The sequence below is a fragment of the Protopterus annectens genome, chromosome 10.part0, assembly GCF_019279795.1.
Source record: "Protopterus annectens isolate FY-2018-M chromosome 10.part0, PAN1.0, whole genome shotgun sequence".
NCBI classification, from domain to species: Eukaryota; Metazoa; Chordata; order Ceratodontiformes; family Protopteridae; genus Protopterus; species Protopterus annectens.
The window spans coordinates 122,738,252-122,751,676 of NC_056744.1; the positions used below are offsets into that span (position 1 = coordinate 122,738,252).

Genomic DNA, 13,425 nt, shown 5'->3' on the forward strand with positions numbered 1-13,425 from the left:
GTGCCTACTAAGGACATTCTAGAAGCTGCTACATGGAGCTCCATGCATACATTCTCCAAACACTACAATCTCTCTCTATACTCCAGATCCAGAGCAGGCTTTGCTTCGGCAGTCCTGCAGGGTTTGATTGCCACACCATCTTTTTTCCTAGAGCATTCCTCCTCCCCCAGCTAAGCTATGGTATTCTACCCATATGTTATGACTGCAGTTGCATTCTTGAAGGACATAGTACAGTTTTGTACCTACCATAAATGTAGATGTCCGATAGATATGCAACTGCAGTCGGATTTTCCCTCCCTCCATACCCCTCTATGCCTAGGGTCCACTCCTATCCCTGTTTCTCTTAGCTGGGGATATCTGTTATGGTGTATCTGTTTATTGCTCATTTATTTGTTTGGAATCCTGTTTTTGTCTTCCAATTTGATTACAGCCTTCCTTGGAGGGCACCTGGCATCTGGGGCAAGAAACACTGAAGAAAATGGCGTCGGCTGATGCTTATGTACTCCAGCCGCTCTGGCGTCGGAGAGAAATGCGACATCAGCCGACGTCGGACCCAGACTTTGGAATCCGGCCGACCGAGGGCTGCCTGAGGCAGGACAAACCCATATGTTATGACTGCAGTTGCATATCTATCGGACATCTACATTTATGGTAGGTACAAAACTGTACTTTTCCTTGTGGTCAGTCTTTTTAAAGTGGTTTATGTGGTCCACAAGGGCAACTGCATGCACAGGCATTCCCGCAACTGAAATTTGCTTGAGAGGTCTACAAGATACAGACCTGTTTGCATCCTCATAAGATGACCAAATATCTACATTTTATATTGGAACTCACTGTGCCCTTTTAAAACTAGGAGTAGCAAGCTGCTTTTTGCAGTTCTATTGCCTCTTATTTAGAGATCCTGCTAAAAGTTTAAAAAAGTTTATTTGAGGCTCATTGTGTATTTTGGCCCAGTCAGCCTCATTTTTTTTTCTTCTCAGGTAGTTGGCAGCTCACTTCCTGCAGCTTCCTTTCAAGGTGGATCTTCTATTTTAGTAGCATGGTAGACTTTAAATATGTCCGCAAAAGGTTTTCACAGTTTGGAACTGAACATTTTCTGATTCCTATTTAAAAAAGGTTCACCACAGGTGATGTCCTGCAAGAATTTAGGGACTCTTGTTTGTCTCAATGGAAGGTGTGTGTGTGTGTGTGTGTGTGTGTGTGTGTGTGTGTGTGTGTGTGTGTGTGTGTGTGTGTGTATATATATATATATATATATATATATAAAATATGGGTCTACTTCACTTGACCTAAAACTCATTTGACTCACTCCCATTTGACCGACACCCAAATAACCTAAATTTCAAATGACTGACAACTCATTTGACTGACTCTCATTCACTGACTTTTAAGATATAGAATTGTTTTGGGTTTCCCTTCACCTGTGACTTTCTTGTGAAAAAAAGAATTACTATAACTTAACAGTGCTGACTGTCAGAATACCGATAGTCATGCTGAAAGTAGTGTTGTAGTGTTTCTAGATGTGGGTTTGTGTCTTTACATTTTTATGGGAAGTAAGTAATGTCTTTCGGCTTTTCCCGGTTAGTGGTCGCCACAGCGGAACTCCGGCCCACCCATAATTGGCAGTGGATTTTTACCATCCCGAGTTGCCAGCCCGATGCCCAACCTTCAGAGAAGGCACACCCATTCATGCACGCACCTACCTGCATGTCTTTAAACGTCACTTGACCGCGGGTAAGACATGCAGACTCCACACAGAAGGCGCTCCAGCCGAGAATCGAACGGGAGAACCTCTTGCTGTGAGGTGACAACGCTAACCGCTGCACCACCACGGCTCTGCTACATTGTTATGAGAAGTATCTAAAGTAATTTGGCAAATGTTTTTGTGCGTTCCCAGCAGTAGTGGCAACGTATGGAGTACTGTAAGGTAATTTTAAAGTATATGCCCTTTTCCCCAGTGTACTGCGATCCTTGAGTTTGTATATATAATGAGGGTTTGAGGGGGCATAGCCCTTCTCTTAGTTTGGTTGTACATTGGCCATTTTCTGTTAAGAAGGTAAGTAAGTAGTTTTTAAGTTCTGGAAAGAGTCAGTTATTGGTGTTCTAAGTGTGTGTGTCTATGGTTTAAGATTTAGCATGTTGAAATTCAGCATTGTAATCTGCCGGTGAAATGAGTCAGTCAAGTGAGTTGTCGGTCATTCGAAATTTAGGTCATGGTCATTTGGTTGTTGGTCAACTGGGAGTCAGTCAAGTGAGTCTTAGGTCAAGTGAACTAGACCCATACGTGTGTGTGTGTGTGTGTGTGTGTGTATATATATATATATATGTGTGTGTGTGTATATATATATATATATATATATATATATATATATATATATATATATATATGTATATATATATATATATGTATATATATATGTGTGTGTGTGTGTGTGTGTGTATATATATATATATTTTTTTTTTCTTCTTCATATTGGGGTTGTAGTGAAGTGTTATACATCTGGAAATAATCTTCCTCAGGTCCTAAATTAGTTGACATTTTTGCTAGCATTCTTACATTCTCATCTTTTGGGACTCGTATATATCCTTATCAACGTGGCGCCTTCATGATCTTCATTCCACTTCCAGGCTATAATAATAATAATGCTTCTTAAAGTAGTATTGCATTTTTTACCAGTAGATGATTGAAATGTTCCTGTCTTCACCATCGCCTTTCAGCAACCCCTTTCTATCCTGTAAACCTGTTTTTTCTTATTATTTAAGCTTACTGGTATGTTAGAGAGAGAATATATTTGCTTTGTTTATTTTGGTACGGTGGGTTAACCATTTATTTTGAAAATGGCCTAATTGCAAAACAGCTTGCTGTGCTTTCTGCTTTCAGTACACTGCATTTTAATTGGTGCAGTTTTGGAGGAGATCTGTCTGGGTATACGAGCAAAGCTCAGATTTGAGCACAGAAGTCTGGGGATTTTTCTCTGTATTGTGGTACCACAGGGGAAATTTTAAGCTTGGCATAGTCTAAGTCTGACATTGGTTCCCATTTCTTATGAGCCTAGTATAATTTCTTTTATATAGTCAAAACATAATGGACAAGGACTGCATGTTCATGGCTTCGGAATTTGACTAGTGCAGCTAGGAGTGGCAGGGTTTTTCTTGCATACATATTGCACCATGGCTGTAGATGAGTGTCACTGTTGAAGTCACACCTTGATCCCATGTGCAAAAATGGAAAAGGGGGTTGTAGATGGATGGATATTGCAGCAGCCATTCCCAGCACTCAGGGCTACCATCTCCTTTACTGCTCATGAATTTAGCTTATCCAAACGGCAATATGAATGTAGATAGATACCCAGCCTGATTATTGTGATGAAAGGGGTACTTAATTTTATTATTTTGGTCAAGTACCTCACACAGTTTTCCTTCTTCTGCTTTTAGACTGTATTTAAGAGTCCTTAATATGTTTCTTTTATTGCCTTTTTTTTATTTTCACTGAAAGGCAGATCCTCTGAGTTCTATAGATTTTCTCTTCTATTAATTCCTGGACAGTAACTGAAAATGTAAGCAGTTCTTGTATTATGCTTCTCTTGTTTGCACTACAGCATTAAACCAAACTTGCATGGCTATTCCTTTCTTGCCTTGAGAATGGCTTTGTTGAGTCTAGTGCCTGCATTTTCTTGAACATCTCCACCCTTCAGACACATTTTTTGAAGTATGAATGGCATTTCCTCACATCTTTATGCAGGCTGATGCTGAGCATCTATGCACTTTGCAGTACACATCCAAAGGTAGCACTGATATTTGCAGTCTGTGATGTAGAAAACAGTAAATGTACAGACTTTTGTTTGAGTTCGGAAGCAAGGGTTGTATCAGAGGTAGTGGACATAGCTGTTTCACTGTTTGGAACCTAACACACAGCATGATGTCCTTCTATTTTCATGTTGCAGTATTCATAACTGTAGGGAGGTTGCTGCCTGCAGCACCAGACCTCCGGCCAGTATACCAAAGTCTTAGGAGCAGGGGTACGTACAACGTTTCATGTCAAAGCCATAAACTGACATTGGCTATAAAGGTGACGTCTGTACGTACCCACTTCAAAAATTTTCTGCCACAGTGATCTTCGGACCTTTGATCTCCAGTTTCGGAAGCAGTTTGCTCGTTTGCGGGCCATCCGCTACAGATAAGTACCCTTTGGGTTTTTTGTTATCTGTTTCTTAACTTTTCAGACATACATGTCATCTAGAAAGGGAAGTGTGTTTGTGGAAGACAAATTCCACACAAGGACACACACAAGTGTTTGTTTTGTCTAGGGGAGGCCCATGACCATACATCTTGTGACATTTGTAAATCGTTTGTGCATAAAACTCTTCGCAGCCGCCTGGCTGCTCTGATACTCTATCTCGAGAACCAGAGACTCTGGCGTCTGGTGAATAGGTATGGAAGGCGGGCTGGGTACTTCCGATGCCCATGTTGCACTTCAGGACTCCGGTGAGACTCTTGAGGCAGATGTTAGTCCAGGAGTCCCATAGGATGTCTGTTTCTCATTTGGAACCAGGAACCATAATGGAGGCCAACCCGACAGAAACGCTGAGTACGTCCACTGAGGTTGATGAACCTGATGAGGGGGACAAACGGCTCATGGCAACAGAGGGGCCTACCCCTGCTCTGCAATCCTTCCAGACTTCAGCCTCTAAATCGACCCATCCTTCACCTCTTCTGAAGAGAAAACAAAAATTAAAACATACAGAACAGCAGTCTGCCCTTGGATGGGAAGTTTTCTCCCAATTTGTCCTCACCAGCCAATCAGAAAAACAGATTACTGGCATGTCCAAAGAGCAGTTTCCGGTGAACTCTCCAGTTCATCTGGTGAATCTGGGCATTTTGAGGCAATGTTACAACTGCCTCATGTACGCAGACGACCCTCTCCTCCTACCACCAAACACTAATATATGCGAGAGATGCAATTATACAGCCAAACTAGAAGCAAAGCTCTCTCAACCCAAGACTGGAACTGACAGTCAAGGAGGAGAAGGGTAATACTTGCAGCACACCACTAGTCTCACATAGACCTAGCAAACCAACACCGGCAAATAACACACATGAATACATAAAAACATACTCGGTGGCTCTAAATAAAAATCTGCAAAAGCAACAGAGACCTCCAAAGCAGACATCCAAGCAACCTCCACACCCCGACACCAACCATGAAACACGTACTTCACATAATCAGTGTGCCACTCAATCACAGCCCTTAACGCAAAATAACATACCCAACACACTAGTAATAGGCGACTCTATAGTCAGGCACACTGATGTCCCACTAACTAGGCTAGACAAGTAGAAGGTTACAGTTAGCTGCCTGTCGGGTGCCAGGATCCGCCACATAACACAAGCACTCGGGTCACTCCAGAACAAGTACAAATACGACTCTGTCATTGTCCATGTTGGTGTGAATGACTTGAGACAAACCTCCTTGGACTGCATGAAAAGAGACATGGAAGAGCTCTCTGATCATGTAGCCCAGGCCGGTATGACCCTGACCCTGAGTAGCATCCTGCCCTCACCAAGAATGATGCCACAGTATATAGAAAAAATAATCAGTTTCAACAATTGGCTAAGTTTCTGGTGTCATTCAAAGGGGATCCAGTATCTGTCCACCTGGGATGACATGCTCGACAAGCCACGTTGCTTCACAAGAGATGGGCTTGTACCTGTCACCTTTAGGCTTTCGAATACTGGCCAAGGCTCTTGCCACCCCCATAGTGCCTTTTTTAGGCAAGGCTCAAAAGACAAACCCACCACCATAAATAGCACAAGTAACCCAAAACTGAGGGTAATGCTACTCAACGCCAGAAGTCTAAACCTCAAAATGCACGCACTCGAGGCACTCCTCAGTATGGAGAACATCGACATCTGTGCAGTAACAGAAACGTGGTTTAAGGCTCCTGAGAGCACCCCAGCACTACTAGGCTGTAACTCATACCATACCTTTCGGCCACAGAACCAGGGCCAAAACACAAAAGGCGGGGGTGTATCCATATTCATCAAGGATACCCACGCCTCCAGGTTAGTGGCACAGCACAGTGCATCAGAGATCATCCATGTGCAACTAACAAAAGGTAAAACTGCAGTCCAAATTGTAGCTTGCTACAAATCACCCACCATGGCCCAGGACCCCAATTCCGCATTTCTGGAGACACTGGGAAATATGATGGTCCTACCAAACACCCTAATACTGGGTGATTTCATTTACCCAAACATAAACTGGGAGAACTACTCAAGTACTAACTCCCTTGCCCAACGCTTCCTAGAATTTATAAACTCAAATGCCCTGACAGATTTCTCTCCATCTACCAAAAGTCAACATCAGGCATATACCTCCATGAGGCATCCCTTGGCCTGGTCTTACATGTGGGTTTGAAAAGCTTCCTCCTTCCTTTACATTGCTTCCAGGTGTACTACTGTATGCGGCAGTCATTTCTGAATTGGGTTTGTGTAGACACCACTTTTATAGCTGAAGTTGGTTTATGGCTCTGACAAACAAATGCAGCACTTACCCCTTCTCCTAAGACTTTGGTATACTGGCCGGATGTCTGGTGCTGCAGGCAGCAACCTCCCTACAGTTTTGAGTACTGCAACATGGAAGAAAAGGACATCTAAGGTTATGGTTAAATTCTTACACAACTATTCTTTAGCTGTGGAAACGTGCTGACACCCCTGCCCACCTGCAGATCATTGACATTGGAGCGGGTTGCTTTTTGGCAGGAGGTGGGTGCATCACCATACTTCAGAGCACCTTCTAGACAGCAGCTTACTAACTCCATAAGGTCTGCTGAATGCAATCTTTGGTACAAGCTGTGCAGAACTCTTCAGGGAGCTTCTCATCTGAAGGTGTTGACCAACATTTTGTATAACATACATTGCAAATATTTAATTATTTTCAAGTTATCACAACCAGAATTTCGTATTTTATAGTTTATTAAAAATGCCATGTGTAATATTTTTAAGTAGACATAGCTCAAGACTGTTGTACTCAATTGTTTCTTTTAACATGTACCATTGATTTCCATTTTTTAAATTAAGAACTTTCCTTTGTCATACTCATTCTGTCAGTTCTACTTCTTCAGTCTCCTCCGTTATTGTTCTCTCCTAAGATCACCAGCTTCTTTGTTTTCCATTCCCTTGTTGCTTTTTTGCTAATTTCGCAAACAAGATGAATAAAGCCTTTACATACATACTTAATGTAGATGGCCTTGTTTTTTTCTTTGTCCCAGCCCAACCAGAGAATGTCTATAGTAAAAATGACATTTTCTTCCAAAATATTCTTAATAATTTTAATTCCAATTTATATTGATGGAATTCAGAGCATTCTCAAAGTGTGTGTTCCCCGCTCCACTTTTCCACTGTTCTGGCGTAAACCTTTTGTCTGTGAGAGACCCTTTTCAGGTTTCACCTGCATGTAAAAATACCACTGCAAGTGGTTCATAGTTTAATCTTTTCATAATGTAGCATGTAGCAGTAATCAAGAATTTAAGTTTTATATGTATTTTTTTTTCTTTATTGCAATAACTTTAATAAAAATTGTTGGAATAAAAAAAGTGTGTGTGTATATATATATGTATATATATATATATATATATATATATATATATATATATATATATATATATAGTGCAAATACTTCCAAACAGTGTCCTCCTCCTCAAAAGTAACTTTGTATGCTCAACTTAACAGTTTTTCCAGCTGGTTAATTATGGTGAGTTTTATGTCTTAAATTCTTAATTCACATGTGAATCCCATAATTGATTTCTCTCTCTCATAGTTTAAATATTTGTTTAGCTTCTTCCTAAGTTCTTATCTTATCTCCATGTAAAAGTTGCTCCCAGTATTGTGGATCCTTATTTTTCTTTTCCATATATTATTTGCACTTTACTTGAGCTTTAATGTAAAGAATAATCTATTGCTGTGTTATCTGATGTTTCCAAGTCTTTACATCTTAGAATGCTAACATCTGCTTAACAGAAATTTATGTATATTTCGATGTATATTTACTGTTTGTGCTAGTTAGTACAAAAAGTTAAGGCTGTGAGCTGTAGTTCCTGTGTACAAGGTTGGATTCCTTTAGTCCTCCTTTACCATAAGCAAGTCACTTAACCAAATAGTGCATGAGAACAACTGGGAGTTTGGGCTAGGCCACTTAGTGATTCCCTGGTCAACATGCCTGTGAACTTACGCTATCATTTTCCTAAAGCTTTCCAGATATCGTACTTTACAGGGTCCACTTCACATGACTTGTTGTGTCTTTTGGCTTTTCTCGGTTAGGGGTTGCCACAGTGGAACTCCGGTCCGCTAATGATTGGCAGTAGATTTTTACGTGCCAAGTTGCTAGCTCTGACGCACAACCTTCAATTAAGGTAAGCCCATTCACGCATGTTTCCACACAGAAGACGCTCTAGCTGAAAATCGAAAAGGACGTCTTACTGTGAGGCGACAACGCTACCGCAGCACCACCACCGCAGTTTGAAAGCTAAAAATACTGAAATTCATTTGATTGAGTCCACAATCCCGAATGTTCAAAATACTGAAAACTCATTTGACTGACTTTCAGCATACTGAAAGCATACAGTGTTAAATTGCAAAATACAAAATGGAAGTGTGTACAGTACTTTAAGGTAAGTAAAGGGTACATGCACTATTCCCACTGTAGTGTGATCCTGGAGTTGTTAGTATATATAGTTTGGGGGGTGTGGGGAAAGGGGGCTGCCCTTAGCCCCCCCATTTGGTTTTATATCATCCTGTGTCTGTTAATAAGGTAAGTGCATTTTTAATTTTTGAAAGAATTAGTCGTTGGTATTTTAAGTGTGCATTTTTTTCTTTTATAGTTTTCGTTTGGTGAGACGAATTGTTGGTAATGTTTGCACGGTTTATTTGGTATTTAGAACCAGGGTTTTGTGAATGTTAATGTTATTTGTGATGAAATGTTTGGTATTTATGGATCAGTGCATTTTTTGTTATGTTAAGCAATTCACAGGTCAAGGGAAACACAAGTCATGTCTATGGTTTAACATTTTGTATTTTGCAATTCAGCATTGTAAGCTTTCAGTATTCTGAAAGTCAGTCAAATGAGTTTTCACTATTTTAAACATTCGGGATTATGGACTCAGTCAGATGAATTTCAGCATTTTGAGCTTTCAGTCATGTGAAGTGGACCCACTTCACATCCCTGTGGTCATCTTCTCCTTGCTTCAAGGCCTTTGTTTCTATTCAGGCCTATATTTCTAGACTTGTGTCTGATATAGTAATAAGCTGTGTGGCTTTAAAATGTATCTCTTGATCTGGAAGTCCTAATCCCTCCTCTTAGGCAATATCATTTTCTCCAGTTGTACTCTTTACTTCTTATCCCAAAGAAACTCTTTTATTTCCTTTTTAATTTCTAGTTGTATTTTTTTTTTCTTCTGGCTGTTATAAATTAAAAATATTTTTCCCACACATGTAAGATCAATAACTAGGAGCATTTTTATTATCTGTATCTTTTTTTTCTGCTTCCATAAATAATGTTTTCCATTTTCTCGTTTTGCTGTTTTATTGTTATCTGTTCCCACATTTCTTTACCAGCTTGATGCATATCCTGCTTTAGCCTAACTCCTAAGTACTTAATTTTATCATGTCCCCAGAGAAAAGGGTGTTTTTGCACAAAGTCTTATGTTGACATGTAATTTATCACTGTTGCTTTTGTCTTAAATTCATTCACATTATATCCTGCAATCTTATTGAAACTTGCAACTTTCCATATAGTTTCTTTGGGTTATGTTCTGGATTTGTGATGTATAATGGCATCTGCAAACAAAGCATTGTTTTATGTTTCCCCATTGTCAGTGTGCTATTTCTGTTACTCCGATATCCCTTGCGTGTGGTTCCAAATGAAGGGCATATAACAGTAGCAAGAGTAGCAACTTTGTCTAGTCCCCTCTTGATAACTTTAGTAATTCAGACATATCAAAAAACAACACCCCTGTAGGAACACTACTCCAACTGCATTATAGGTCATTTAGAGTAATTTGTTATTTACACTCATTTTGTCTCTGCAGATGATAAATTTATTTTATTCAATGTTTTTTCTTTAATTACTATTCACCATCTTTTGTCGTTTCCACCAGCTGGTTCATGCTGGCGATTTGTCTTATCATGTTTGTAAATTCCTTTATTACCTTTGTTCTTTTAGCATCATTTTCAGACGTCTGTAAATGGTTTTGTAGACATTCTCTTTGTATCCATAATGATCTCTTTCTTTCTCCCTCCATGTTGTTTTACTGCATGTTGATTCTTTCTCCTCCATTACCCCTCTTCACTATCTGCAGTTTTTTTCTATTTCACCCCTCCCCCCTCACTTCTCATTGGTGCAACAATTTCCTTCCGTTCCTGCCTTTAGGCCTGCTGGTTTCAAATTAATTTGGATGGTTAGTAGATGATTTTGTGTTAGCTGGGCTGAGCAGGGTAGAACCTAGCAGATAAGTTGGTACCATATGCTGTGCTTGCTTAACACTAACTACTGATTGCCTTTCAGCAATTTCTTAAGATAAGCTATTAGCCTGGAACCAAGTTATGTTCTTTCCTAGTTACTGTATACTGAAGTAGCAGAGTCGTAATAAGCATGAACACCTAACATGAAAATTTGTAATTACAGTTATCTGTCTAGGTCTTTTACCCTGTTACAGTTACTATATTAATTCATAATATGTTTGAAAATGGTAAAACAGTCTGGATCTAAAGTAATATAAGGACAGTTTAAACATTTCTGAAAGAAGAAGTAGATAACTTTGGGGATTTTGGCTGCAGTTAACAAGGCAGTGTTTGATCTGGCAACACTTTTAAACTGTTGTCTTGTAGATTGTTGGATTTGGAATTAAACTCAGGTTACTGATTTTTGTGGTGGTGCTTCAGAAGGGAAGAGTTAACGGAAATTTTCATTTCCATATGGAGGACTGCATGTGGCCAAGTGTTTTGCTTTTGCAAGCAGTTTCTTGTGCCTGTTATGCAGTCTTGACAGAGTGAGAGAGAGAGATGAATTAACCATACAGAGGAAACGGGTGAAAATCAGTTTCATGTCTGTGATTTTAATTATGTGGCCTGTTCCACTTTTGACTACTGCATTTGAGTTTCCTGAGTTAAATAGCAAAACAAATGACATAATTTTTAGAGAACATTTTGAGGAGCCTCTGTTGATAAGCTTCTTTTATGGAGGAAGATCTCAACCAGAAAGCAAAAATAAGAAAATTAGTAAATATGATTTAAAAAACTTAGAAAATAGCCAAGCAATATTAAGTACTGCTTTTTAATGCTGCATTTTCTTTTACAGGAGTCGGAAGAGTTCTTGTCAAACCTTGTAGTAAACAAGACCATCTATGCTAAAGTAGACAGACTGGCTGGCATCATTAACTTTCAGAGGCCAAAGGACCCCAATGACATTTTGAATGACTGGTCCCAGAAACTGAATTCACTGATGGCCCTTGTTAATAAAACAACTCATCTTATAGCCAAAGAGGAGATGATCCATAACTTGCAGCAGTAGAGTACTGGGTCAGTGTTGTGTCTTTTGAAAAGACATATCTAATTAGGTTGTCCTGACTACCATGCAGTGTAAAATGGATTTCTGGTGTGATCCATTCCCTTTTGAGATCATATTCTGAAATAAACCTGAAGTCTGTTGTCTATATGTTTTTACAGATTGTAGTGTTCATAAATATGTTTATATGAAATACGACCATTCTTCTATCCACTTCAAACGTGTAAGGGCATTCATTGACAGAATAACCTGAACCTTGGTGAGGCTCTGTTTTCTGACTTCATTTTATCAGCATGCAGAAGATACAAGTGATCTGTGGTCTTTGACATTTTGACTGTTGTCTTGAATTTTGCATTTTCTGTGTTGCACCATTATAAAAATTGAATTAGGGTACACTATTGCAGTGTGTATGATTTTGCAACTCTAAATAGTTCATGTGGAGTGTTTATCGTCCATAATTTTGAAGTCAGTGTTCTTTAAAGTAATCTATATACTTGCTGTTTAATTTAGAGGATGTCTTCATGACAGTGGCATCTTCTAATTCTTACCTGACATGCATAGAAGAATTAGGGTCTTATTTTAATCAGGCAGGAATGAGTTTTCCTTTATGTCCTACATTCAAGCACTGTTGTCTTTCTGTTACCACTGTGCAAGTGAGGAGCAGAGTCTATTATCAGTGAGTGATTCAGAAGATGGATTATAGATGCATCTAAGTAGTGCTTTTCGTTCATTAGACCCTGAAGTTTGTACTGAAGTCCCTGCACATTTACTGTTGTTGTGAATGCTGGCAGTTATTTTATTTCTAACGCTTATACCAGAATTAAGGTGTGGAGATGAACTTGCATGTCAGAGATCCATTGTACCCTTAGTTAAGATCCTTACTTGTAAATTATAAATTGTAAGAAAGCCTTTACTTCTAAAAATTTTATTTCAGCTTTTAATGAAGATGACTGAAAAAAGTGTGTATATATTTTTGTTTTATATATATATATATATATATATATATATATATATATTTTTTTTTTTTTGGTTACATGGATATGTGTGCGTGTGTGAAATATATTTGGCAGGATTACAGTGGGGTCGGTGTATTTCAATATGTGAAGAAATGTTGACCATCAGTGATAGATCACCGAATAAATTTACATCTTACAAAGCTTTAATCTCTTTATGACAGAGAGCTGCCACCGTATCAGGTGTTAAGATAATGTAATTCCAGCTTTAAACTAGCCACTAACCCCAAACAGAAAAAAAAAGGTTTGAAAGAAATTCTATTTGGGTTTATCGGAGTTACTAAAGAGAAGGTGAGTTCATTTGAATGCAGAAATTGTACTAATGAAGCTAGCTCTGATGTCCAACAGGTGACCTTAAGTCATTTAGCAACTTGGTCTGTTGGAGCTGGCATGAGGGGAGACTAGAAATGGCAAGGCTTAGCCCGCTCACCTCTCTTTTGGTTGGAGTAGTGAGGATTGTATGTCTCAACACTCTGATTGTCGTTGAATCCTGTTAACTTAGGAATTACAGGGGGTGCTGTCTGCAAGAGGTGCATTGTCTTTGATTACATCACAGAAGAGTCGTGAACATAAGTCTCGCTGGCCCAGTGCATGTCCAACCCCTGGAGTGTTACTGGCACCTACAGTAGGATGGTAGCATTTAATACATAAAAACTCAGTTCTGAACCGTACTGATGACTGACTGTTCTTGCACCTGGTTCACCTGACCTTCACCTCAGAGACTGAGCTGTAGGGTTCTTGTCCCAAAGAATAAGTGGGCCCATTGGATGACAAGGAGGGGATAGTTCAACAGTCAGTGAAAGAATTGGGGTAAAAATAGACACTAAAAAAAAAAAAAAAAATTGCAGCAGT

General features: G+C 39.3%; 1 protein-coding gene across 1 annotated transcript in view; it reads left to right on the top strand.

Annotated features, from left to right (window-relative positions):
• Positions 1–11,773, top strand: part of PSMD12 (proteasome 26S subunit, non-ATPase 12) — a 694,608-nt gene extending 682,835 nt beyond the window's left edge. The window contains exon 11 of the mRNA XM_044085094.1: positions 11,354–11,773. Within this exon, the coding sequence (XP_043941029.1) occupies positions 11,354–11,566 (213 nt within the window). The 3' untranslated portion in view covers positions 11,567–11,773. The remainder of the gene's footprint in view (positions 1–11,353) is intronic.
• The last annotated feature ends 1,652 nt before the right edge of the window (positions 11,774–13,425 follow it).